The 27,746-nt window shown below is 38.5% G+C and overlaps 2 protein-coding genes across 2 annotated transcripts; both read left to right on the forward strand.

The window, feature by feature from the left end:
• Positions 1-6,208: 6,208 nt before the first annotated feature.
• On the forward strand, positions 6,209-7,096 carry LOC138892893 (uncharacterized). The gene is made up of 2 exons (XM_070176646.1): positions 6,209-6,452; positions 6,549-7,096. Exons 1-2 carry the CDS (start codon positions 6,209-6,211, stop codon positions 7,094-7,096), a joined length of 792 nt encoding a protein of 263 aa, XP_070032747.1.
• Positions 7,097-14,811: 7,715 nt separating this feature from the next.
• LOC138892894 (uncharacterized) lies at positions 14,812-16,520 on the forward strand. Its single transcript, XM_070176647.1, has 2 exons — positions 14,812-15,058; positions 15,757-16,520. The coding sequence occupies exons 1-2, from the start codon at positions 14,812-14,814 to the stop codon at positions 16,518-16,520; spliced, it is 1,011 nt and encodes a 336-aa protein (XP_070032748.1).
• The last annotated feature ends 11,226 nt before the right edge of the window (positions 16,521-27,746 follow it).

The raw sequence follows: 27,746 nt of genomic DNA on the forward strand, positions 1-27,746 counted from the left end.
ACAGTCATAATGATTTCACCGAATTCTTTATGAATAAAAGGGGGCCTCAAATTAATCATCTAGCCTTTGCAGATGATCTAATACTTTTCTCAAGTGGCAGGAAGAAGACACTCAAGTTAGTGATGAAGACCTTGGCTATTTATGAGGCCGCTTCAGGCCAACTAGTAAATAAGAACAAGAGTTGCTTTGTACGAGCTCAAGGAACCTCGGAGGCAATGAGTAACAAAATTACAAGAATAACTAAAATGCAACAACAGGCCCTACTAATTAAATACTTGGGTTGTCCACTATTTGCCGAGAGACAGAAGATTTCATATTATTCGGAGATGATTAATAAGGTTACTAGCAGGGTAAGGGGTTGGCACGCCAGGTTACTATCCTTGGGAGGCAAGGTTGTCCTTATCAAACATGTTCTCATGTCTATGCCTATGCATTTGATATCAACTTTGCAACCTCCAAAAGGTGTCCTTGTGCAAATTGAGAGAATTCTTGCCAAATTCGTTTGGAGTTCAGCAAATGGCACAGATAGACATCACTGGACATCTTGGTCAAATTTATGCTATCCATACTTTGAAGGAGGTGCAAATTTTAGGAGTCTGCATGATATATGCAAAGCTTTTTCTGCAAAAATATGGTGGAATCTAAGGACAAATAATTCATTATGGAGGGATTTCATGATGTCAAAGTATTGTAGGAGAATACATCCTCTAGCAAAACAACCAAGGTACAAGAGCATCTCATAGTTGGAAATAACTGTGCAAAATTAAATATGAAGTGGAGGAAAAATTAGTTTGGCCAGTAGGGAGAGAAGATGTATCTTTCTGGTATGACAATTGGACATCACTTGGTCTACTTTGTAGCCACTAGCAGATGATGATAGGCCCGGGGATATAGAACTAAAAGAAGTATTTGTGGATGGGGAGTGACTTGAGGACAACACTGAAATACACTAGCCAGACTCTATCAGAAACATTCTGTACAATTTGAACATTGAATTATGTCCAGATAGAATTGATAGGCCAGTTTGGAACCCAAATAGCGAGGGAGGTTTCACAATATCCACGACATGGAGCATCCTGAGGAAGAAGAGTGGAACGACCCGGCCGGTTATTTTACTTTCTAGATCCATGTTCCCCTAATTAAGACTTCTTGTATGTGCTTTTAGTTTTTTATAACTTACGGGGATAGCTAGTTCGAGTTTGGAAGGATTCAGGTTGAAATCGGAACACTTAGTTCCTTAATATTGGCTTGAAATGGTTAGGTTTGACTTGATTTAATGTTTTGAGTAGATGACCTCGATACCGGGATTTGACTATCCCAATAGGTTTATATGCTGATTTTGGACTTGGGCGTATGTTTGGATCGGGTTTCGGATGACCCGGGAGCGTTTGGACGCTTAATATTGAAAGTTGGCGCATTGAAGATTTTCAAGTTCCTTAAATTTGGTGTTATAGAGGTATGATTAGGATTCTGAGCCTAGGAATAGTTCCGTATAGTGACTTATGACTTGCACGCAAAATTTAGCATCATTCCGTGTTAATTTGATAAGAATCGGACGTGCAGAAGTGTTTCTAGAAGTTTTTGAGTTTCATAATTTGATTCATGCATTTTGATGTCCGATTCATATTTCTAGATGTTATTTTGGTGTTTCTATCAAGCGAACGGATAGGTATTATGTGTTTGGATGTGTGAGTGTAATTGGACGGGGTCTCGGGGGCCCCAGATGCTAAACGGATTGGAATCGCACTCGAAATTTTGGCCTGGGGGACTGTTGGTGCTTCAGATCTAGTGCGTTCGCACCTGCGTGGCTTGGAGCCGCAAGTGCGAGCTCATAGGTGCGATTTTTTGATCGTAGAAGCGGACTGGGATTAGGTGGCCAGTAGTCCATAAAAGCGGCCTCGCTTCTGCGATGGCAGGGTCGCAGATGCGAAAGGGAGGCCAGCAAGGCCTGGGTCGCAGGTGCAACAGATCTTTCCGCAGAAGCGGGTCCGCAGAAGCGGGAGCCCGTAAACAAGAGAGAATAGAGGCGGCCTGGGCAAGGACCGTACCTACGCAGATTCTTCCGCAGAAGCGGAGCCACAGGCACGGCTGTTTTTGTCGCAGGTGCGGATATCGCTGGGGCAGTGAGGGCTTTTATTGCGAGACTTAGGCCTTTTTCCTCAGATTTTTTGCATTTAGTCTTGAGAGATTTTGAGAGCTCATTGGAGGGGTATTTTCATCAATATACTAAGGTAAGTAACTCCCATTCATTTTTGAGTTAATTAGGTGGGTTTTAGCTAGATTAATAATGGAAAGATTGTGATAACTTGTGGAAATTGTGAAGAACCGAGGGTTTTGATAAAAATGGGATTAAACCACTAAAATAATTATGGAATTAGGTTAAAATTATATATTTGAGTTCATGAGGTTATGAGTAACATTTACTTTCAAAACATTTGGAATCCGAGCACGTGGGCCCGAGGGTGAATTTTAGGAATCTTCTAATTTTGGATAGGTAATCACTCTAATAGCTAAATTATGAACTTGTGAGTGTATATTGATTAATTTATATAATATTTGGCTAGCTTCGGATTGTTAGGCACCAAGTTGAGACTTTAGAGCGAATTCGTGGGCCGAAAAGTGAGCTTTGAGATGGGGTAAGTCTCTTGCCTAACCTTGTAAGAGAAAATTTACCCCATAGGTATTTTAAATTACTATTTGCCTCTAATTGTGGGGGCTACGTACGAGCGAGGTGACGAGAGTCCGTGCGTAGCTACTAATCATGCGTAAGTCCGAGTAGTTTTAGGATCCAAATCATGAAATACTTGTATTGTTTGCACTCTACTTATTAATTTAAGTGCCTAAATTATATTGAAACTTGATAAAGGATTCGTAAAGGCCAAATTCCACTTACTTTGAGTTTTGGTGGGTTATTTGACCGTTAATAGAAATTTTCTCCTATAAAGCCCCATAAATTTCTAGCTTAAAATTTTAATAATTTTATCGAAGGTATAAGGACTTGCACGGTTTAAGCGAAGTATTTGGGATAATATGCGTATAGGATATGAACTAATATGGTAGGATGGATACTTAAGAATAAACTACGGTACCTGACTTCTAGTTGGAAAATAAAGTTGCTGAAATTTTCTAGTATCCGAGTGTATTGAATAATTTCTTAATAACTAGTGTAATGAAGGATAAGTAGCTTATATATTAGTTTAAAATATGGTGAGAGAAGTCAAGTAAGCAACTGGAAAAAAAGAAAAAGTTGGGCAATTATTTAGCTATGTCCCACATGCCCACTAGTGAAAATTTTAAGAAAATTAAGTCCACTAAATCAGTGGCAATTGTATGCCTCTTTCGCTGGCTACTTTCAAAAAAGAAAAGAAAATAAAGTTTCTGTTTTCTCAAGCTTGTTCACCACAAGTCTGCAACTACTTGGGTTATCTTGAGTGTTTAATTTCAAGAGAATTTTGTAATCAAAAGTGGCAGATTGACTCTCATTCAGAGGTACCCATATACCCTTCTCTGGTAAAAACAATTGTTTATCTACTATTAATTGAGATATGAGTAGGATTTTGAGATTTTGATTTTTTGTTTTAAATAAATAAAAGGATTTTAAATGCTTGGGCTTTATTCAATAATGTTATTACAATATAGTAAGAGCCTTGGATGTATTTACCATGAATTTATTACTGGAATCATGATTACCCATTGCTGGGCAGTGATGAAGTTTGAAAAAAAAAATAGAAAACTTCGTAGTTATAGCTTGTTCTAATGAGTTGTGGGATTAAACGTTCAAATCGATTTATTGAGTTATTACGGATTAATTAGTGTTTTAGAACCTAAGTGAAATTTTCCTAGAACAAGAAAACTGTGTATATAGTTGTATTTTTTGGACATGTATTAATTTAAGTTAAACCCAATTGTCATGTAGTTAGAGAAATTGGTGACTTGGGATTGCCCGGAAGATATGTGGAGACAAAGTTGAGCTTGTAATTAAGGTGAGTTGAGGTTTACTTTTCTAGTAGGGAATTCCATTAGAACCCTTGTGCTCCATATGCTAGATGAAGCTAAGTCATGTCTCCTCATGATCTAATACTAAGTTCACTTTATTCTTATTCAATACGACCTTATATGTGACATGAATACATGCTTATGTGTTCCAGTTGCTATGTACCTTTAATTATGATATTCACATTGAGTAGGGAGAAATGGCCAACCTCCCCCATCGTGAGTGCCATGATGTCATGGTTACCTACCCCACGCTCGTAGGTGCCAACTATTTGTTGGGAAGATAGGCTGACACTCCCACGTACGTGTACCCAGATGCTCACGTACGCAGGGCCATTATGCATAACAATTAACTTTGCAAAGTTACGTCTTAAAATATATATAACTCAGTTTCTATTTCAGATATTTGTTATGTGTACAATTTCTACGTTAAATTTCAGTTTCAACTTACAGTTTAGCTTATAGTTTCAGTTTCAAGCTTATTACTTGGTTGTAAAATTTTATATGATTTATATGATTTTTCGTATATCCCTTTTCTTTCTTATAATTTTCAGAAGGTCTCGCTCCGCCTTTTTAGCAGGTAGCCTATGAGACTTACTGAGTATCCTTTGGTGGTACTTAGCTCGTTTGGGCCTGCTACGTCATGTGGCATGTATAGAGGACACAGGTAACAAGGCACGTGGCTAGAGGAGATATTATTGATTCAGTTTACAGACTTCGTTGATTCATCCCAGCGGTAGCGGACCCTTTTCAGACTATTATTTATAACTTTTTTTTACGTTTATTTTATTTTCGGGGGATGCCGTCGTAGGCTATGTATTTTAAATTTTATTTTTTAGATTCTAGAGGCTCATGACTTGTTAGTGGGTCAGTATTAAAATATTTTAGGATTTATCCTTTATTTATTATATTTTATCAGTCAGCTGAAGAATTACAATTTGATTAGAATTAATATTTAAGCATGTTAGTTTCTTTGCTATTGAACTTGAAGTTTGATACAAATAGTACAGGGTTCACTCAATGAGTGGTAAGGGTTGAGTACTAATCATGTCCCACCCCAGTTTGGGGCCATGACAAGTTGGTGTCGGTATCAAAGTAGCCAGGTTTACGGAGTTCTAGGGAGTCATGAGTCGTGTCTAGCACAATCTCAAATATGCGTATGTTTTGCACCATACTTATATTTGGGAGGTTGTAGGACATGTTAGGAATTTTGTTTTTCCTTTATCTCCTTTGATTCTTATATCGTGTGTTAGAGCTAAACGTTTCAGAATTCTAACACCCATTTATCTCTCGTTTCAGCACAAACAAGATGGTTAGAACAAGATCAACTTCATCTTGCTGCTAACAATGTTGATATACCAGCTGCTAATCATCAAGAAGTAGCACCAGAGGTGCAAGCCGCACTAATAGCACCAACTGCAGTTAGAGGACGTGACAGAGGTAGAGGTATAAGTCAAAATACTAGGGGTAGAAGTGGAAATGCCAGAGGTAATCAGGCTCATGGTAGGGCCACAAGACAAGCACAAGCTCCACCTCAGCAGATTGTTAATGATCGGGTACCACCACATTAGTAGGATAATCGAATTGACATAATTTTGGACTTTCTGGAGTCCCTAGCTCCTCCGACTGGTGGTCGGGCTGCACATGTTCATGCTCTTCTTCATGACCCTCATAATTCAAATGAAGAGGTTATAGGAGATGATTTTCAAGCTCCACTCAAGGTACCACCACCAGTTTTCCCTGTAAATATTTCCCAGACAGTGCAGTTACCAACAGGAAAAATTGATCCACATGCCTTTATGAAATTAAACCCTCCTACTTATAATGGTATCAATAAACCAAATGAACCAATGTTATTTTTGGAAGAGATAGATGAATTGTTTATTTCTTTGGGTTGTCTTGAAACACAAGCCACATAGTTGGTTGGATTTTGATTGAAGGGTGCAGCAGGATAATGGTGGAGAGGTTACAATAAGGCCAGAGATTCTATATTACCGCCACTTACTTGGCCCCAGTTCAAAGAAGCTTTCAGGGCCAAGTTTTTGCCTAGCAGTCTGATGGATGAGCTCTGACGTCAGTTTGAACATCGTAAACATGGTACCATGTCAGTGACTGAATATGAGATGGAATTTACAAAATTGTCAGACTATGCACTAATTTGATACTGATAGAGAGAGAGAAAGTGAGTAGGTTCATTGAAGGCTTGAATCCACGTATGGCAAAAGATATGACTTCACGTCAGGATGACAAGACTTATCTTCAGGTTTTCAATATCGCTACGTGGAAGGAGGCTTTTGATAAAATCGCCATGGAAGCTAGAGATAACAGCAAGAAGGCTAGAACAACTGGTGTTTATAGTGGATTTTCAGATGGGGGTAAGAACATGAATCATTCAGCTCACATTCAATCAACAACTCACTCATCTCCTTATCCAGCTCAACTCAGATACGGCCAGCAGAGTAAGGGTCAGGCCCCTCGGGGGCAAAGTTCAACTAGTTAGGGCAAACCTCGGTTCTCATATCCTATATGTCCTTCATGCAGCAAAAGACGTCCAGGAAAATGTCTTTTGGGTCAGAAAGGTTGTTTCCACTGCGATGATCCGGGTCATACTAAGAGAGATTGTCCACTTCTTGGACAAGCTTTGAGGAAAACTCCAACCAGACATGCAACATCCATGGGTAATTCTATAGTTGCACCTCATCCAGTTCGGTCATCTAATACTCAGACTGGGCATGATGCCAATAGAGGTGGAGCTCAGGGAGGAGGCGGACCAGCCAAATTCTATGCAGTTCTAGATAGGAAAAATGCTGAGGCGTCTAACAGAGTTATTACAGGTATTCTCTCGGTTTGTGGTCGCCTTGCTTATGTATTAGTTAATCATGGTTCAACTTTTTCTTATGTGTCTCCTTATATTTATGTCGAGTTTGGAAAAGCACCAGAAAAATTAAGGTTTTCATTTGATGTTTCCACACCTATAGAGGAATCTGCTAAAGTTGAGTATATATTCAGAAACTACATTATCACAGTTCCGGACCGAGAAACATTAGCCAATTTAAACTTGTTAGATATGGTAGAATTTGACATCATAGCTGGCATGGACTGATTATCTTCTTGTCATGCTACAGTTGATTGCCACGCGAAGACAATTGGGGAAGATCCAGTTATAATTATAGGTGAAGTGGGTACGCCCGTAAGTAAGTTTATTTCTTACTTTAAGGCTATAAAGCTAGTGAGCAGCGGGTGTTTGGCGTATCTAGCACATGTGCAGGATATGAAACCTGATTCCCCAATGCTTGAATCAATACAGATTGTGAAAGAGTTTTCAGACGTGTTCCCGGATGATCTCGCAGGGATACCACCAGATAGGGAGATTGATTTTGGTATAGACACATGCCAGGAACTCAACCAATCTCGATTCCTCCTTACAGAATGGCTCCATCTGAGCTTAATGAACTCAAGAAGTAGTTGCAAGACCTCTTAGATAAGGGTTTTATTCGACCTAGTATTTCACGTTGGGGTGCTCCAGTGTTGTTCGTGAAGAAAAAAGATGGTTCCCTACGGAGGTGTATAGATTACTGCTAGCTGAATAAGATTACTATCAAAAAAAAATATCCACTACCCAGGATAGATGACTTATTTGATCAGTTGCAGGATGCCATGTATTTCTCAAAAATAGATCTGATATCGGGATACCATCAGTTAAAAATCAGAGAAGCAGACATCCCGTAAACGGCTTTCAAGACTCGGTATAGTCACTATGAATTTTTTGTGATGTTCTTTGGATTGACCAATGCACCAACAACTTTTATGGACTTAATTAATAGAGTCTTCAAGCCTTTCTTAGATACCTTTGTCATGTATTTATCGATGATATTTTGGTATATTCTCGTTGCTAGAAAGAGCATGAGAATCACTTGAGAACAATTCTTCAAATACTCAAGGACCGTCAACTTTATGCCAAATTTTCCGAATGTGAATATTGGCTCGATACAGTTACATTTTAGGGACTTGTGGTCTCGAAAGAAGGCATTAGAGTAGACCCACAAACAATAGAAGCAGTTAAGAGTTGGCCTAGGCCAACGACCCCTACATATATTCGCAGTTTTCTAGGGTTGGCAGGTTACTACCGTCGTTTTGTATAAGGGTTCTCTTTAGTAGCTTCCCCGTTGACAAAGTTAACTCAGAAAAATGTGAAGTTCCAATGGTCTGAAGCTTGTGAGAAAAGTTTTCAAGAACTCAAGCACAGGTTGACTACAGCCCCAATCCCTACAGGTAAATTTGTGATCTATTGTGATGCTTCCAGAGTAGGATTAAGATGTGTTCTTATGCATAATGATAAGGTAATTGCTTATGCTTCTAGGCAGTTAAAGAATCATGAGAGAAATTTTCCTACACACGATCATGAGCTAGCGGCAGCTATTTTTGCTCTAAAAATATGGCGTCACTACCTTTATGGAGAGCGATGTGACATTTATACAGATCATAAAAGTTTAAAATATATATTCAAGCAGAAAGAGTTGAACCCGAGAAAACGCATGTGGTTAGAATTACTTAAGGATTATGAATGCAATATCATATACCATCCCGGCAAAGCGAATGTGGTTGCTGATGCTCTGAGCAGAAGATCCATGGGGATTTTGATCAGGTTGTGTGTGGTCGAACGTCCAATAGGTAAGGAATCCAAAAAAATAGCTAGACAAGGGGTTCGTTTCGACGAGAAGTATGATGGAAGGTTAATAGCAAGTATGGGTACTAAGTCTACTTTAGTAGAGCAAGTTAAAGCCAAACAATTTGTTGACCCTAGCTTGCTTAAGCTCAAGGAAGGTGTCCTCAGTGGAAAGATTAAGAATTTTGCACTTGATGAGAATGGTGTGATGAGACTTGATGGCCGCTTATGCATGACTAATGTAGAAGATCTTTGAAGGGCAATTATGGTAGAAGCTCATAGCTCCAGATATTCAATACATCCAGGTTCTACCAAAATTTATCATGATTTGAGGGATGTTTATTGGTGGAATAATATGAAGTGAGATATTGCAGATTATGTATCACAATGCCTTATCTGTCAGCGAGTAAAAGCTGAAGACCAGAGGCCAGGTGGCTTAGCTCAAGTCATTGAAATACCAGAATGGAAATGGGAGAGAATAAATATGGATTTTGTGGTGGGCTTGCAGCGAACCTTTAAGAAACATGACTCCATTTGGGTCATAGTAGACCGACTCACTAAGTCAGCTCACTTTTTGCCAGTCAAAATAACCTACATGGCACCGCAGTATGCAACATTATACATAAAGTAGATTGTTCGGTTGCATGGTTCTCCTATGTGTATTATTTCTGACAGTGGTGCACAGTTTACTGCCCAGTTCTGGCGGAGTTTTCAGAAGGTCTCGGTACCCGAGTTAATCTAAGTATAACCTTTCACCCTCAAACGGACGGGCAGGCCGAGAGGACAATTCAGACCTTGGAAGATATGTTACGAGCATGTGTTCTTGATTTTAAAGGAAATAAGGATGATTATCTACCTTTGATTAAGTTCGCATATAATAACAGTTATCAAGCGAGCATTCAGATGGCCTCATTCGAGGCCCTATATGGGAGGCGATGTCGTTCGCCTGTAGAGTGGTTTGAGTTAGGTGAAACGAAGCTTATTGGGCCAAACATAGTACATGATGCCTTGAAAAAGGTGAAACTTATTCAGGAACGACTTAAAACATCTCAAAGCCGACAAAAGTCATACTCAGATATAAGACGTCGCGATCTTGAGTTTAAAGAGGGTGACTATGTATTTTTAAAAGTGTCTCCAATGAAGGGAATCATGAGGTTTGGTAGAAAAGGGAAGCTTAGCCCAAGATATATAGGGCCTTATCCAATTCTTAAAAGGATTGGGCTTGTAGCCTATCGACTAGCTTTACCTCCAGAGTTATCTTCTGTGCATCCAATTTTTCATGTGTCCATACTGAAACAGTACTTTCACGACCCGGGTCATGTACTTGATAGACAGGAGATAGATATTGATGATACTCTGACATATGAGGAGGCCCTTGTAGCAATAATAGACAGGCAGGTTCGTAGACTTTGAACCAAAGACGTTGCTTCGGTGAAAGTAATATGGAGAAACCACTCAGCTGAGGAAGCTACGTGGGAGCCAGAGAAAGCCATGAAGAAAAAATATCCTTATTTGTTCGAGATTTCAGGTACATAATTCATTTTAAACTTTAAAATATTTAGATTGTAAAGTTATGTGATATTTGTGCTTATAAAGATGTAAAATGGCTTTGGCGGGTATATGGGTATGTCGTGATATTGTATATTATTGGATTGAGTGGCTAGAGGTGCAAAGTGTTATTGTTATTGGGTTATTAGACAGATTGAAAATTTATGGAAAACTCCAGTTACAAGGGAGACTCTGCCGAAAGTTTTGAAAATTTTAGGACTTAGTCAAATTTTGGGGTCCTAAGATCTTTCTTTTAGACTAAAGAACAATTACGACACATTCGAGAACGAATATTCTTAAGCGGGGGAGAATGTAAAGCCCCATAAATTTCTAGCTTAAAATTTTAATAATCTCGAAGTTCATAACGTGATTAAAGTGCTCGAAGGGTATAAGGACTTGCACGGTTTAAGCGAAGTATTTAGGATAATATGCGTATAGGATATGAACTAATATGGTAGGACATATACGTAAGAATAAACTAAGTTACCTGACTTTTAATTGGAAAACAAAGTTGCTGAAATTTTTTAGTATCCGAGTGTATTGAATAATTTCTTAATAGCTAGTGTAATGAAGGATAAGTAGCCTATATATTAGTTTAAAATATGATGAGAGAAGTCAAGTAAGCAATTGGAAAGAAAGAAAAAGTTGGGCAATTATTTAGCTATGTCCCACATGCCCACTAGTGAAAATTTTAAGAAAATTAAGTCCACTAAATCAGTGGCAATTGTATGCCCCTTTCGCTGGCTACTTTCAAAAAAGAAAGAAAATAAAGTTTTTGTTTTCTCAAGCTTGTTCACCGCAAGTCTACAACTACTTGGGTTATCTTGAGTGTTTAATTTCAAGAGAATTTTGTAATCAAAAGTGGCAGATTGACTCTCATTCAGACGTACCCATATACCCTTCTCTAGTAAAAATAATTGTTTATCTACTATCAATTGAGATATGAGTAGTATTTTGAGATTTGGATTTTTTGTTTTAAATAAATAAAAGGATTTTAAATGTTTGGGCTTTATTCAATAATGTTATTACAATATAGTAAGAGCCTTGGATGTATTTACCATGAATTTATTATTGGAATCATGATTACCCATTGCTAGGCAGTGATGAAGTTTGAAAAAAAAATAGAAAACTTCGTAGTTATAGCTTGTTCTAATGAGTTGTGGGATTAAACGTTCAAATCGATTTATTGAGTTATTACGGATTAATTAGATTTTTAGAACCTAAGTGAAATTTTCCTAGAACAAGAGAACTGTGTATATAGTTGTATTTTTTGGACATGTATTAATTTAAGTTAAACCCAATTGTTATGTAGTTAGAGAAATTGGTGACTTGGGATTGCCCGGAAGATATGTGGAGACAAAGTTGAGCTTGTAATTAAGGTGAGTTGAGGTTTACTTTTCTAGTAGGGAATTCCATTAGAACCCTTGTGCTCCATATGCTAGATAAAGCTAAGTCATGTCTCCTCGTGATCTAATACTAAGTTCACTTTATTCTTATTCAGTACGACCTTTTATGTGACATGAATACATTCTTATGTGTTCCAGTTGTTATGTACCTTTAATTATGATATTCACATTGAGTAGGGAGAAGTGGCCAACCTCCCCCATCGTGAGTGCCATGATGTCATGGTTATAGACCCCACGCTCGTAGGTGACAACTATTTGTTGGGGAGATAGGCCGACACTCCCACGTACGTGTTCCCAGATGCTCACATACGCAGGGCCATTATGCGTAACAATTAACTTTGCAAAGTTATGTATTAAAATATATATAGCTCAATTTCTATTTCAGATATTTGTTATGGGTACAATTTCTACGTTAAGTTTCAGTTTCAGCTTACAGTTTAGCTTATAGTTTCAGTTTCAAGCTTATTACTTGGTTGTAAAATTTTATATGATTTATATGATTTTTCGTATATCCCTTTTCTTTCTTATAATTTTTAGAAGGTCTCGCTCCGCCTTTTTAGGAGGTAGCCTATGAGACTTACTGGGTATCCTTTGGTGGTACTTAGCTCGTTTGGGCCTGCTACGTCATGTGGCATGTATTGAGTACACAGGTAACAAGGCACGTGGCTAGAGGAGATATTATTGATTCAGTTTACAGACTTCGTTGATTCATCCCAGCGGTAGCGGACCCTTTTCAGACTATTACTTATAACTTTTTTTTTACGTTTATTTTATTTTCGGGGGATGCCGCCGTAGGCTATGTATTTTAAATTTTATTTTCTAGATCCTAGAGGCTCATGACTTGTTAGTGGGTCAGTATTAAAATATTTTGGGATTTATCCTTTATTTATTATATTTTATCAGTCAGCTGAAGAATTACAATTTGATTAGAATTAATATTTAATCATGTTAGTTTCTTTGCTATTGAACTTGAAGTTTGATACAAATAGTACAGGGTTCACTCAATGAGTGGTAAGAGTTGAGTACTAATCATGTCCCACCCTAGTTTGGGGCCATGACAAGTTGGTGTCGGTATCAAAGTAGCCAGGTTTACGGAGTTCTAGGGAGTCATGAATCATGTCTAGCACAATCTCAAATATGCGTATGTTGTGCACCATACTTATATTTGGGAGGTTGTAGGACATGTTAGGAATTTTGTTTTTCCTTTATCTCCTTTGATTCTTATATCGTGTGTTAGAGCTAAACGTTTCAGAATTCTAACACCCATTTATCTCTCGTTTCAGCACAAACAAGATGGTTAGAACAAGATCAACTTCATCCTGCTGCTAACAATGTTGATATACCAACTGCTAATCATCAAGAAGTAGCACCAGAGGTGCAAGCCGCACTAATAGCACCAACTGCAGTTAGAGGACGTGACAGAGGTAGAGGTATAAGTCAAAATGCTAGGGGTAGAGGTGGAAATGCCAGAGGTAATCAGGCTCATGGTAGGGCCACAAGACAAGCACTAGCTCCACCTCAGCAGATTGTTAATGATCGGGTACCACCACATTAGTAGGATAATCGAATTGACATAATTTTGGACTTTCTGGAGTCCCTAGCTCCTTCGACTGGTGGTCGGGCTGCACATGTTCATGATCTTCTTCATGACCCTCATAATTCAGATGAAGAAGTTATAGGAGATGATTTTCAAGCTCTACTCAAGGTACCACCACCAGTTTTCCCTGTAAATATTGCCCAGACAGTGCAGTTACCAACAGGAAAAATTGATCCACATGCCTTTATGAAATTAAACCCTCCTACTTATAATGGTATCAATAAACCAAATGAACCAATGTTATTTTTGGAAGAGATAGATGAATTGTTTATTTCTTTGGGTTGTCTTGAAACACAAGCCACATAGTTGGTTGGGTTTTGATTGAAGGGTGCAGCAGGATAATGATGGAGAGGTTACAAGAAGGCCAGATATTCTATATTACCGCCACTTACTTGGCCCCAGTTCAAAGAAGCTTTCAGGGCCAAGTTTTAGCCTAGCAGGCTAATGGATGAGCTCTGGCGTCAGTTTGAACATCGTAAACATGGTACCATGTCAGTGACTGAATATGAGATGGAATTTACAAAATTGTCAGACTATGCACTAATTTGATACCGACAGAGAGAGAGAAAGTGAGAAGGTTCATTGAAGGCTTGAATCCACGTATGGCAAAAGATATGACTTCACGTCAGGATGACAAGACTTATCTTCAGGTTTTCAATATCGCTACGTGGAAGGAGGCTTTTGATAAAATCGCCATGGAAGCTAGAGATAACAGCAAGAAGGCTAGAACAACTAGTATTTATAGTGGATTTTTAGATGGGGGTAAGAACATGAATCATTCAGCTCACATTCGATCAACGACTCACTCATCTCCTTATCCAGCTCAACTCAGATACGGCCAGCAGAGTAAGGGTCAGGCCCCTCGGGGGCAAAGTTCAACTAGTTAGGGCAAACCTCGGTTCTCATATCCTATATGTCCTTCGTGCAGCAAAAGACATCCAGGAAAATGTCTTTTGGGTCAGAAAGGTTGTTTCCACTGCGATGATCCGGGTCATACTAAGAGAGGTTGTCCACTTCTTGGACAAGCTCTGAGGAAAACTCCAACCAGACATGCAACATCCATGGGTAATTCTATAGTTGCACCTCATCCAGTTCGGTCATCTAATACTCAGACTGGGCGTGGTGCCAATAGAGGTGGAGCTCAGGGAGGAGGCGGACCAGCCAAATTCTATGCAGTTCTAGACAGGAAAAATGCGGAGGCATCTAACAGAGTTATTACAGGTATTCTCTCGGTTTGTGGTCGCCTTGCTTATGTATTAGTTAATCATGGTTCAACTTTTTCCTATGTGTCTCCTTATATTTATGTCGAGTTTGGAAAAGCACCAGAAAACTTAAGGTTTTCATTTGAGGTTTCTACACCTATAGGGGAATCTGTTAAAGTTGAGTATATATTCAAAAATTACATCATCACAGTTCAGGACCGAGAAACATTAGCCAATTTGAACTTGTTAGATATGATAGAATTTGACATCATAGCTGGCATGGACTGATTATCTTCTTGTCATGCTACAGTTGATTGCCACGCGAAGACAATTGGGGAAGATCCAGTTATAATTATAGGTGAAGTGGGTACGCCCGTAAGTAAGTTTATTTCTTACTTTATGGCTATAAAGCTAGTGAGCAGCGGGTGTTTGGTGTATCTTGCACATGTGCGGGATATGAAACCTGATTCCCCAATGCTTGAATCAATACAGATTATGAAAGAGTTTTCAGACGTGTTCCCGGATGATCTCCCAGGGATACCACCAGATAGGGAGATTGAGTTTGGCATAGACACATGCCAGGAACTCAACCAATCTCGATTCCTCCTTACAGAATGGCTCCATCTAAGCTTAATGAACTCAAGAAGTAGTTGGAAGACCTCTTAGATAAGGGTTTTATTCGACCTAGTATTTCACGTTGGGGTTCTCCAGTGTTGTTCGTGAAGAAAAAAGATGGTTCCCTACGGAGGTGTATAGATTACTGCCAGCTGAATAAGATTACTATCAAAAATAAATATCCACTACCCAGGATAGATGACTTATTTGATCAGTTGCAGGGTGCCAGGTATTTCTGAAAAATAGATCTGATATCGGGATACCATCAGTTAAAAATCAGAGAAGCAGACATCCCGTAAACGGCTTTCAAGACTCGATATAGTCACTATGAATTTTTAGTGATGTATTTTGGATTGACCAATGCACCAACAACTTTTATGGACTTAATTAATAGAGTCTTCAAGCCTTTCTTAGATACCTTTGATCATGTATTTATCGATGATATTTTGGTATATTCTCGTTGCTAGAAAGAGCATGAGAATCACTTGAGAAAAATTCTTCAAATACTCAAGGACCATCAACTTTATGCAAAATTTTCCGAATGTGAATGTTGGCTCGATACAGTTACATTTTAGGGACTTGTGGTCTCGAAAGAAGGCATTAGAGTAGACCCACAAACAATAGAAGCAGTTAAGAGTTGGCCTAGGCCAACGACCCCTACATATATTCGCAGTTTTCTAGGGTTGGCAGGTTACTACCGTCGTTTTGTATAAGGGTTCTCTTTAGTAGCTTCCCCGTTGACAAAGTTAACTCAGAAAAATGTGAAGTTCCAATGGTCTGAAGCTTGTGAGAAAAGTTTTCAAGAACTCAAGCACAGGTTGACTACAGCCCCAATCCCTACAGGTAAATTTGTGATCTATTGTGATGCTTCCAGAGTAGGATTAAGATGTGTTCTTATGCATAATGATAAGGTAATTGCTTATGCTTCTAGGCAGTTAAAGAATCATGAGAGAAATTTTCCTACACACGATCATGAGCTAGCGGCAGCTATTTTTGCTCTAAAAATATGGCGTCACTACCTTTATGGAGAGCGATGTGACATTTATACAGATCATAAAAGTTTAAAATATATATTCAAGCAGAAAGAGTTGAACCCGAGAAAACGCATGTGGTTGGAATTACTTAAGGATTATGAATGCAATATCATATACCATCCCGGCAAAGCGAATGTGGTTGCTGATGCTCTGACCAGAAGATCCATGGGGATATTGATCAGGTTGTTTGTGGTCGAACGTCCAATAGGTAAGGAATCCCAAAAAATAGCTAGACAAGGGGTTCATTTCGATGAGAAGTATGATGGAAGGTTGATAGCAAGTATGGGTACTAAGTCTACTTTAGTAGAGCAAGTTAAAGCCAAACAATTTGTTGACCCTAGCTTGCTTAAGCTCAAGGAAGGTGTCCTCAGTGGAAAGATTAAGAATTTTGCACTTGATGAGAATGGTGTGATGAGACTTGATGGCCGCTTATGCATGACTAATGTAGAAGATCTTTGAAGGGCAATTATGGTAGAAGCTCATAGCTCCAGATATTCAATACATCCAGGTTCTACCAAAATGTATCATGATTTGAGCGATGTTTATTGGTGGAATAATATGAAGTGAGATATTGCAGATTATGTATCACAGTGCCTTATTTGTCAGCGAGTAAAAGCTGAAGACCAGAAGCCAGGTGGCTTAGCTCAAGTCATTGAAATACTAGAATGGAAATGGGAGAGAATAAATATGGATTTTGTGGTGGGTTTGCAGCGAACCTTTAAGAAACATGACTCCATTTGGGTCATAGTAGACCGACTCACTAAGTCAGCTCACTTTTTGCCAGTCAAAATAACCTACATGGCACCGCAGTATGCAACATTATACATAAAGTAGATTGTTCGGTTGCATGGTTCTCCTATGTGTATTATTTCTGACAGTGGTGCACAGTTTACTGCCCAGTTCTGGCGGAGTTTTCAGAAGGTCTCGGTACCCGAGTTAATCTAAGTATAACTTTTCACCCTCAAACGGACGGGCAGGCCGAGAGGACAATTCAGACCTTGGAAGATATGTTACGAGCATGTGTTCTTGATTTTAAAGGAAATAAGGATGATTATCTACCTTTGATTGAGTTCGCATATAATAACAGTTATCAAGCGAGCATTCAGATGGCCTCATTTGAGGCCCTATATGGGAGGCGATGTTGTTCGCCTGTAGAGTGGTTTGAGTTAGATGAAATGAAGCTTATTGGGCCAAACATAGTACATGATGCCTTGAAAAAGGTGAAACTTATTCAGGAACGACTTAAAACATCTCAAAGCCGACAAAAGTCATACTCAGATATAAGACGTCGCGATCTTGAGTTCAAAGAGGGTGACTATGTATTTTTAAAAGTGTCTCCAATGAAGGGCATCATGAGGTTTGGTAGAAAAGGGAAGCTTAGCCCAAGATATATAGGGCCTTATCCAATTCTTAAAAGGATTGGTCCTGTAGCCTATCGACTAGCTTTACCTCCAGAGTTATCTTCTGTGCATCCAGTTTTTCATGTGTCCATACTGAAACAATACTTTCACGACCCGGGTCATGTACTTGATAGATAGGAGATAGAGATTGATGATACTCTGACATATGAAGAGGCCCTTGTAGCAATAATAAACAGGCAGGTTCGTAGACTTTGAACCAAATACGTTGCTTCGGTGAAAGTAATATGGAGAAACCACTCAGCTAAGGATGCTACGTGGGAGCCAGAGAAAGCCATGAAGAAAAAATATCCTTATTTGTTCGAGATTTCAGGTACATAATTCATTTTAAACTTTAAAATATTTAGATTGTAAAGTTATGTGATATTTGTGCTTATAAAGATGTAAAATGGCTTTGGCGGGTATATGGGTATGCCGTGATGTTGTATATTATTGGATTGAGTGGCTAGAGGTGCAAAGTATTATTGTTATTGGGTTATTAGACAGAATGAAAATTTATGGAAAACTCCAGTTACAAGGGAGACTCTGCCGAAAGTTTTGAAAATTTTAGGAGTTAGTCAAATTTTGGGGTCCTAAGATCTTTCTTTTAGAGTAAAGAACAATTACGACACATTCGAGAACGAATATTCTTAAGCGGGGGAGAATGTAAAGCCCTATAAATTTCTAGCTTAAAATTTTAATAATCTCGAAGTTCATAACGTGATTAAAGTGCTCGAAGGGTATAAGGACTTGCACGATTTAAGCGAAGTATTTGGGATAATATGCGTATAGGATATGAACTAATATGGTAGGACATATACGTAAGAATAAACTAAGTTACCTGACTTTTAATTGGAAAACAAAGTTGCTGAAATTTTCTGGTATCCGAGTGTATTGAATAATTTCTTAATAGCTAGTGTAATGAAGGATAAGTAGCCTATATATTAGTTTAAAATATGATGAGAGAAGTCAAGTAAGCAACTGGAAAGAAAGAAAAAGTTGGGCAATTATTTAGCTATGTCCCACATGCCCACTAGTAAAAATTTTAAGAAAATTAAGTCCACTAAATCAGTGACAATTGTATGCCTCTTTCGCTGGCTACTTTCAAAAAAGAAAGAAAACAAAGTTTCTGTTTTCTCAAGCTTGTTCACCGCAAGTCTGCAACTACTTGGGTTATCTTGAGTGTTTAATTTCAAGAGAATTTTGTAATCAAAAGTGGCAGATTGACTCTTATTCAGACGTACCCATATACCCTTCTCTGGTAAAAATAATTGTTTATCTACTATCAATTGAGGTATGAGTAGGATTTTGAGATTTGGATTTTTTGTTTTAAATAAATAAAAGGATTTTAAATATTTGGGCTTTATTCAATAATGTTATTACAATATAGTAAGAGCCTTGGATGTATTTACCATGAATTTATTATTGAAATCATGACTACCCATTGCTGGGCAGTGATGAAGTTTGAAAAAAAAAATAGAAAACTTCGTAGTTATAGCTTGTTCTAATGAGTTGTGGGATTAAACGTTCAAATCGATTTATTGAGTTATTACGGATTAATTAGTGTTTTAGAACTTAAGTGAAATTTTCCTAGAACAAGAGAACTGTGTATATAGTTATATTCTTTGGACATGTATTAATTTAAGTTAAACCCAATTGTCATGTAGTTAGAGAAATTGGTGACTTGTGATTGCTTAGAAGATACGTGGAGACAAAGTTGAGCTTGTAATGAGGTGAGTTGAGGTTTACTTTCCTAGTAGGGAATTCCATTAGAACCTTTGTGCTCCATAAGCTAGATAAAGCTAAGTCATGTCTCCTCGTGATCTAATACTAAGTTCACTTTATTCTTATCCAGTACGACCTTATATGTGACATGAATACATGCTTATGTGTATTACCAGTTGTTATGTGCCTTTATTTTTGATATTCACATTCAGTAGAGAGAAGTGGCCAATTTCTCCTAGCATGAGTACCATGATGTCAAGGTTACCTACCCCATGCTCGCAGGTACCAACTGTTTGTTGAGGAGATAGGCCGACACTCCCACGTACGTGTTCCCAGATGCTCACATACGCAGGGCCATTATACGTAACAATTAACTTTGCAAAGTTACGTCATAAAATATATATATAACTCAGTTTCTATTTCAGATATCAGTTATGGGCTCAATTTCTACGTTAAGTTTAAGTTTTAGCTTATAGTTTAACTTATAGTTTCAGTTTCCAGCTTATTGCTTGGTTGTAAAATTTTATATGATTTATATGATTTTTCGTATATCCCTTTTCTTTCTTATAATTCCTAGAAGGTCTCGCTCCGCCTTTTTAGGAGGTAGCCTATGAGACTTACTAGGTTTCCTTTGGTGATACTTAGCCCGTTTGGGCCTGCTACGTCGTGTGGCAGATATTGAGGACGCAGGTAACGAGGCACGTGGGTAGACGAGATATTCTAGATTCAGTTTACAGACTCCGTTGATTCATCCCAGTGGTAGCGGACCCATTTCAGACTATTATTTATAACTTTTTTTTTACGTTTATTTTATTTTCGGGGGATGCCCCCGTAGGCTATGTATTTAAAATTTTATTTTTGATTAGAATTAATATTTAAGCATGTTAGCTTCTTTGATATTGAACTTGAAGTTTGATACAAATAGTATATGGTTCACTCAACGAGTGGTAAGGGTTGAGTGACAATCATGTCCCACCCCAGTTTGGGGGCGTGACAGCTCCCTTGTGTATTAGTCTTGTGATAACTTTTAAATCGGATGTTCATAGCATATTATCTCTTCTTGTGGAGCGGGCCGAACGCCTCGGAAGTATAATAGATGCATCTATGATTCGTGTCCCTCGACCCTCGGTAGTGTACACATTATTCTGGATCGGGTCGTACGACCTCGACTTAAATCGTGTGTGTTAATGCTTGGAGCCTGAATACACTTGATATTATTTTCATGACTTGAGGGGTTATAATTATGTATTGGCCCGAAATTAATTTGGACTTAGTATGTGTTAGTTGGGGATTTTAGAATTTACTATCAGTTAAAGAATTATTTATTCGTTGCTTTCTATTATGTTATTATTATTACTCACATATTTCATGCCTATTTAGAATTTCTATATTTTATTGTTGGCCCATAGTAAGTGTCGATGTCGACCCCTCGTCACTACTTCTTCGAGGTTAGACTGGATACATACTAGGTACATGTTATTTATGTACTCACGCTACATTTATGCATTAATTGTGCAGGATCTGAGGCAGGTGCATCTGGTGTTCACTCAGGCGTGCACCCCCGTTATCCTGAGGCATAGTGGTTAGCTGCTCTCTGAGTCCGTTCTGCAGCACCTGCAGTCTCTCTCTTTTGTATTTACTTTCTGTCTGTCTTATTTCAGATAGTAGAATAGGTGTTTTGTATATTCTATTAGTGCTCATACACTTGTGACACCGAGTCATAGGGACATGCTAGTAGGCACTTGATGGCTTTTGAGTATTTTTGTTTCACCATACTTGCTCTTTTATTAGTTTACGCTTTACTTTATTAAATTTTTTACTTCTCATTTACTTAATAAATAAAAATCAACTACTTTGGAATTATTAAAAAGAATAAATACATAGCTAGTTCACCGTTGGCTTGCCTAGCGACGACGTTGGGCGTTATCACATGGAAATTGGGTTGTGACAAAGACGGACATGTCGATTATTGACACTAATATATGGCACAAATCAGTTCCGTTTAAAATGGCTTTTCTCACGTGGCGAGTAGTGCATGATAGACTTCCAACGGATGAAAGGGTTGCTAGGATGGGTGTTGCACTGGTGGCAAAATGTTATTGTTGTAGTTCTCCTTCACCAGAAACTTCTGAGCATTTATTTTGCTCAGGAAACTTTGCTAAGACAGTCTGGGCTAACTTTTGTGATCCGTTTGGTATTTCTGGATTACCAAGACAAATAAGAGGTCTAATTCAGCTGGACAAGTGGGAGATAGCTCCCTTCAGAATCAGACAGATGAAACCTGCAGAAATCCAGTTTGAACCACCATGAGACTGCTTTTCTTCCGTAAATTAAGGTCCTGAATCCTGATCTTCTTTGCTTCTTTCAGTCATTTGCTACAGAGGTAGTAATACAAACTTTCAAATATAATGGAAGGGTCAGGTCTCAGGTGTAACGTTTCTCTTTCCACTTTTGAATAAAGGATGGCTTGTTGGATTTAAAAAAAACAAAAAACAAACAAAAAGTCAGGGTATAAAAGTCAAATAAGATATATTTCGTTACTCTTTTTTATTGTTACTTTAATATTAATTATATATTTAAGTTTTACTTTCTTTTTTATTCTTTGTTATGTGTGTGTGTTTATATATATCTTTGAATTTTAATTCTTAATTAATTAAATATTTTCTAAATAGTAATTTATAGAACATCTAAGGTATAAATATGTAATCTTTTAGGAATTTATTATGAAATCTCCCTCTATTTTTAATTATTATATTTATATTACTGCACTAACTTTTATTTGATTGATGCTAATAAATTCTTTTATCCTAATATTTTAATTGCACCCATTTCTTTTATTATTCAATTTCCATAAATTATGCACGATTGATTATTATTTTTCACTTTTAAATTTTTTTAATAATAATAGAAGACGAGGCTAATAAGATTGAGGGTAAAATAGGTATTTTAAAAATACAATTGAGTTTGAAGGTGTAGAATGTCTATTATTAAATATTGGAGGAGGAGTTTGATTTTTAAGATGAAGTTGGGAATCAAAATAATTTTCAGCCGTATGAAATTATCCAAGTTCTTATTAAAAATAATTAAGGACCATATATATATATATATATATATATCTAAAACTATCAAAGTCTTAAATATATGAAGACTTGTTTAAAAAGAAGTGATTAAATATAAGAAATTAATCTAAGTACTTCTTTGAAAAATAATAAAGGTCCAAGCATATATAAATATCTCTATAATTGTTAATAAAATTTGAATTTTATATAATTAATATCCAAAAATAACAAGTTTCAATAAAAAATAAGTTTGATAAATATAAGCAGTCAATGGATAAGTCTTGAGGCTACAAATAGGCATAAAAATGATCGATTATTGGACATTATTTTTTGCATTTTAGTTTTGTTATTTGAATGTTAATTAGTACTTCAATCTATATACACTTACTATTTTTTCTATCATTTTGGAAAAATCTAACTTTTATAGTAATTATTTTTTCATAAACTAATATGTATTGTTAGGCCAACCTTATTTTTGTCTTTGAAATAAAAATATTCACCTACAAAATTTTGTAAATACCATTATTGCAATGATAACCTCAATTGTATGACAAAAGTTATAGTTAACTACATAAGTTTATTGTCTCTGTATATTTGTGGTTATTACTTTTGTCATCACAAATAGTTGTAATTATTAAGTTAACTATTTTCTTTCTTTTTTTAATTATAATTAGAAGTAAAAATGTTTATTTAGCTACAAGATTTTTGTCACGGCCCAATTTTCCTCTGTAGGATGTCGTGACGGCACCTAGTCTCTAAGACTAGGTAAGCCTAACAATTTTGTGGAATAATTGAATATAAAGCTGAAACTCAACCTCAACATTTGAAATAAATAAGAACTGCGATTTAAAATAGTTACAACTCCCAAAATCTGGTAGAAATAAGTCACAAGCTCCAAAGAGAAAAATACTAAATATCTCTATACATCAGAGTCTAATGAGAAATGAGGAAAACAACATAATAAAGATAGAGGGGGCCTCCGAGTTCTGCGAACGCTGGCAGATGTACCTTGAAGTCTCCACGCACGGGCTAGCTCATTGGTACCTAGTCTGATAAGCAGTACCTGAATCTGCACAAAATGATATGCAGAAGTGTAGACTGAGTATAACACAACAGTACCGAATAAGTGCCAAGCCTAACCTCAGTAGAGTAATGACGGGGTCATGTCAGGGCCCTACTAGAAATAGTAGAAAACAAGACAGAAGATATAATAATATAATAAAATTATAGAGAAATGAACAATGAGAATTCACAGAAAGATAACAACATGGGATTCAATAAAACAACTACAACACAGCAAATAGAGGTAACCAACAGGGACGCTCCCGAGGTACCGCCTCGTAGTCCCAAAAGTAAATACACAACAAGGCGATCCCGAGGTACCGCCTCGTAGTCCCAAAAATAAATATGCAGCATGGGCGCTCCCGAGGTACCGCCTCGTAGTCCCAAAAGTAAATATGCAACACATAACCAATGGAGCAATGAAATTACGGCAAGGGATCATACAATTAAAGACTCAATACAAAAATCAGGAAAGCATGTAATTCAACTAAGCATGTTGCATAAATTGCAAGTAAGAGATAAGATACGTAGACATGTGATATTAGGCTAAATATGGCGACTACACGTGCTATAGTAACTCAATTAAGGAAATAAAAGGAACTTTTTAGCAAAAATTCAGATTTTTAACATTTAGCCCGAGTACGCACTCGTCACCTCGCGTACATGGCCTTCACGTATTGAAATTTACCGTAACAGTACCAAATCCTAAGGGGAATTTCCCCCACAAAAGGTTAGACAAGTTATTTACCTCAAATCTCGCTCAATCAATCAATAAAAATGCCTTTCCCTAGACTTTTCAACTCTGATCGGCTCGAATCTAGCCAAAATAATTATATACTACAAATATAACTATAAGAAACTAATTTAAATAATCAAACTACTACTTTAGCAAAGAATTAAAAAATCACCCCAAAAAGTCGACCCGGGCCCACGTCTCGTATCTCGACCAAACTTATAAAATTTGAACACGTATTCGATATCGAGTCCAATCATAAAAGAATTACTCAAATCCGAACTCAAATCGCCTTTCAAATCCCTAAATTTTAGCCTACGAAGTTTTCCCATTTTTTTCTCAAATTTCCAACTAAGAACACTAATTAAATGATGAAAACAACAATAGATTCGTGTAATATAGCCAAAACCAAGTGAGAATTTCTTACCCCAATAATTTCCTTGAGAATCTCTCGAAAAATCGCCACAAACTGAGCTCTCTAGGTCCAAAAATCAAAGTGAGATCAAACCCTCGACATTAGGTCTTTTCTGCCCAGCTAAACCACTTCTGCGAAGCCATAGCCGCATTTGCGGCTCCGCACCTACGGAATTTCCATCGCAGGTGCGGTCCACAGTAAGGTCCCGCACTCTCCCCTTCTACGAACTAAAGGCGCATCTGCACTTTCGCTCCTGCGGGCATAGGAGCTCTTCTGTGCATGCGCTCCTGTGGGCATATGAGCTCTTCTGTGCATGCGCTCCTACGGACCATGTCCGCTTCTACGATCACCAGGCCTTTCTGGCCTTTCCGCTTCTGCGCTCAAACCTCTGCATCTGTGGACGCGCAAATGCGGACCTCACCTCGCACCTCTGATCCCAGGTGGGCCAACCCAGGTTCGCACCTGTGGCCAAATGCTCGCTTTTGCGAGTCCGCACCTGCAGCCAACCCCACCGCAGGTGCGATGACACCAGAAGCTGGGAGCTTCAACATTTTCACAAGTCTAATATTATTTCGGATTCAATCTGAATCACATCCCAGGGCCTCCGGGACCCCGTCCAAATATACCAACAAGTCCTAAAATATCATACGGACTTGATCGAGCCTTTAAATCACATCAACAACATTAAAAACACAAATTGCATACCGATTCAAGCCTAATGAACTTTAGAACTTCTAACTTCAACATTCGATGCCGAAACCTATCAAATCAAGTCCGATTGACCTCAAATTTTGCACACAAGTCATAATTGACATTACGGACCTACTCCAACTTCCGGAATCGGAATCCGACCCCGATATCAAAAAGTCCACTCCCAGTCAAACTTTCCAAAAATCATCCAATTTTCCAACTTTCGCCAATTAACGCCGAAATCACCTACGGACCTCCACATCGACATCCAGACACACTCCTAAGATCAAAATCACCCTACGGAGCTATAGGAATCATCAAAACTCCATTCTGGAGTCATCTTCATACAAATCAAACTACGGTCAATACCTATAACTTAAACTTCCATTTTAGGGACTATGTGTCCGATTTCACTCTGAAACCAAAAATCAAACCTCTCGGCAAGTCACATAACCACATAATGAAATAGAGAGAGCAATAAATAAGGGTTTGGGACTAATTCTCTCAAAATGACCGGCCGTGTCGTTACATCCTCCACCTCTTAAAACAAACATTCGTCCTTGAATGAGTATAGAGACATACCTGAAGTGGTGAAAAGATGAGGATAACAGCTGCGCATATCATGCTTGGTCTCCTAAGTCTCCCCATCGACCGGATGACCCCTACACTGAACCTTCATTGAAGCGATGTTGTTCGACCTCAACCTTCGAACCTGCCTATCCAAAATAGCCACTGGCTCCTCAACATAAGATAGATCCTTGTCCAACTGGACTAGCTGAAATCTAACATATGAGATGGATCGATGTGATACTTCCGGAGTATGGAAACATAGAACACTGGATGAAATGCAGAGAGACTATGTGGTAGTGCAAGTCTGTATGCCACCTCTCTAACCCTCTCAAGAATCTCAAAAGGCCCGATATACCTAGGGATCAACTTGCCCTTCCTCCCGAACCTCATTATATCCTTAATGGGCGAAACCCAGAGCAAGACCCTCTCCCCAACCATGAATGCAATGTCGCGAACCTTTCGATTCGCATAACTCTTCTGCCTGGATTGGGTTGTACGAAGTCGATCCTGAATCAGTTTAACCTTTTACAAAGCATCTTGAACCAAATCTGTACTCAATAGCCTAGCCTTACCCGGCTCAAACCAACCCACTGGAGACCGACACCGTCTACCATACAAAGCCTCATACGGGGCCATCTGAATGCTCGACTGATAACTGTTGTTGTAGGCAAACTCCGCAAATGGCAAGAATCCCCGAAATCCATCACACACGCACGAAGCATATCCTCCAATATCTGAATAGTGCGCTCGGATTATCCGTCCGTCTGAGGGTGAAATGTTATACTCAACTACACCCGAGAACCCAACTCATATTGTAAGGCTCTCCAGAACTGCGATGTAAACTGCGTACCCCGGTCAGAGATGATAGATACCGGCATGCCATGAAGCCTGACAATTTCGCGAATATAAATCTGAACCAGTTGCTCCGAAGAGTAAGTAGTAACCACAGGAATGAAATGAGCTGACTTGGTCGATCTATCCACAATCACCCAAAATGCATCGAACTTCCTCCGAGTTCGTGGGAGCCCAACAACATTGGCTCCGCTTTGCGACTCAAGGCATCGGCCACTACATTGGCCTTCCCGGGATGATAGAGAATGGTGATGTTATAATCCTTAAGCAGCTCCAACCATCTTCGCTGCCGCAAGTTAAGATCCTTTTGTTTAAACTGATGCTGCAGACTCCGGCGATCGGTGTAGAACTCACAAAGGACACCGTACAGGATAGTTAAGATTCTCGAGGATAGTTAAGATTCTCGAGGTCGTGGACAGGATAGTTCTTCTCATGAACCTTCAGCTGTTTAGACGCGTAGGCAATCACACTACTGTCATGCATTAACACCACACTGAGACCAATGTGCGACGCATCACAATACACCGTATAGGACCCCGAACCAGTAGGCAACATCAACACTGGGACTGTAGTCAAAGCAGTCTTGAGCTTTTGAAAGCTCTCCTCACACTCCTTGGTCCACCTTAACGTAGCACCCTTCTGGGTCAATCTAGTCATAGTTGCTACAATAGACGAGAAACCCTTTACAAATCGACGATAATACCCTGCCAAGACAAGAAAACTCTGGATCTCCGTAGCTGAGGACGGTCTGGGCTAACACTACACTGCCTCAATCTTCTTCGGATCTACCTTGATCCCCTCACTCGATACTACATGACCTAAAAATGCCACTGAATCTAGCCAGAATTCACACTTCGAAATGTTTTTATATAACTTCTTTTATCTCAAGGTCTGAAGCACAGTCCTCAGGTACTGCTCATGATCCTCCCGACTCCGGGAGTACACCAGAATGTCGTCAATAAACACAATGACGAAAGAGTCAAGATAGGGCTGAAATACACTGTTTATCAAGTGCATGAATGCTGTTGGGGCGTTGGTTTGCCCAAAAGACATCACAAGGAATTCGTAATGACCATACCGAGTCCTGAAAGTAGTCTTTGGGATATCTGGCTCCCGAATCTTCAACTGATGATAGTATGAATACAAGTCGATCTTAGAGAACAGTCTGGCACCCTAAAGCTA

Source organism: Nicotiana tomentosiformis, chromosome 5, assembly GCF_000390325.3.
Source record: "Nicotiana tomentosiformis chromosome 5, ASM39032v3, whole genome shotgun sequence".
Taxonomy (NCBI): Eukaryota; Viridiplantae; Streptophyta; class Magnoliopsida; order Solanales; family Solanaceae; genus Nicotiana; species Nicotiana tomentosiformis.

What these genes read in the sequence shown, in the direction of transcription:
- LOC138892893 (XM_070176646.1), top strand. Translation starts at nt 6,209, where the DNA reads ATGGCAAAAGATATGACTTCACGTCAGGATGACAAGACTTATCTTCAG. An exon ending in ACTCAGATACGGCCAGCAGA is followed by an intron (nt 6,453 to 6,548) that starts GTAAGGGTCAGG and finishes AAAGACGTCCAG; the next exon opens with GAAAATGTCTTTTGGGTCAG.
- LOC138892894 (XM_070176647.1), top strand. Translation starts at nt 14,812, where the DNA reads ATGGCTATAAAGCTAGTGAGCAGCGGGTGTTTGGTGTATCTTGCACAT. An exon ending in AAGCTTAATGAACTCAAGAA is followed by an intron (nt 15,059 to 15,756) that starts GTAGTTGGAAGA and finishes TCTCTTTAGTAG; the next exon opens with CTTCCCCGTTGACAAAGTTA.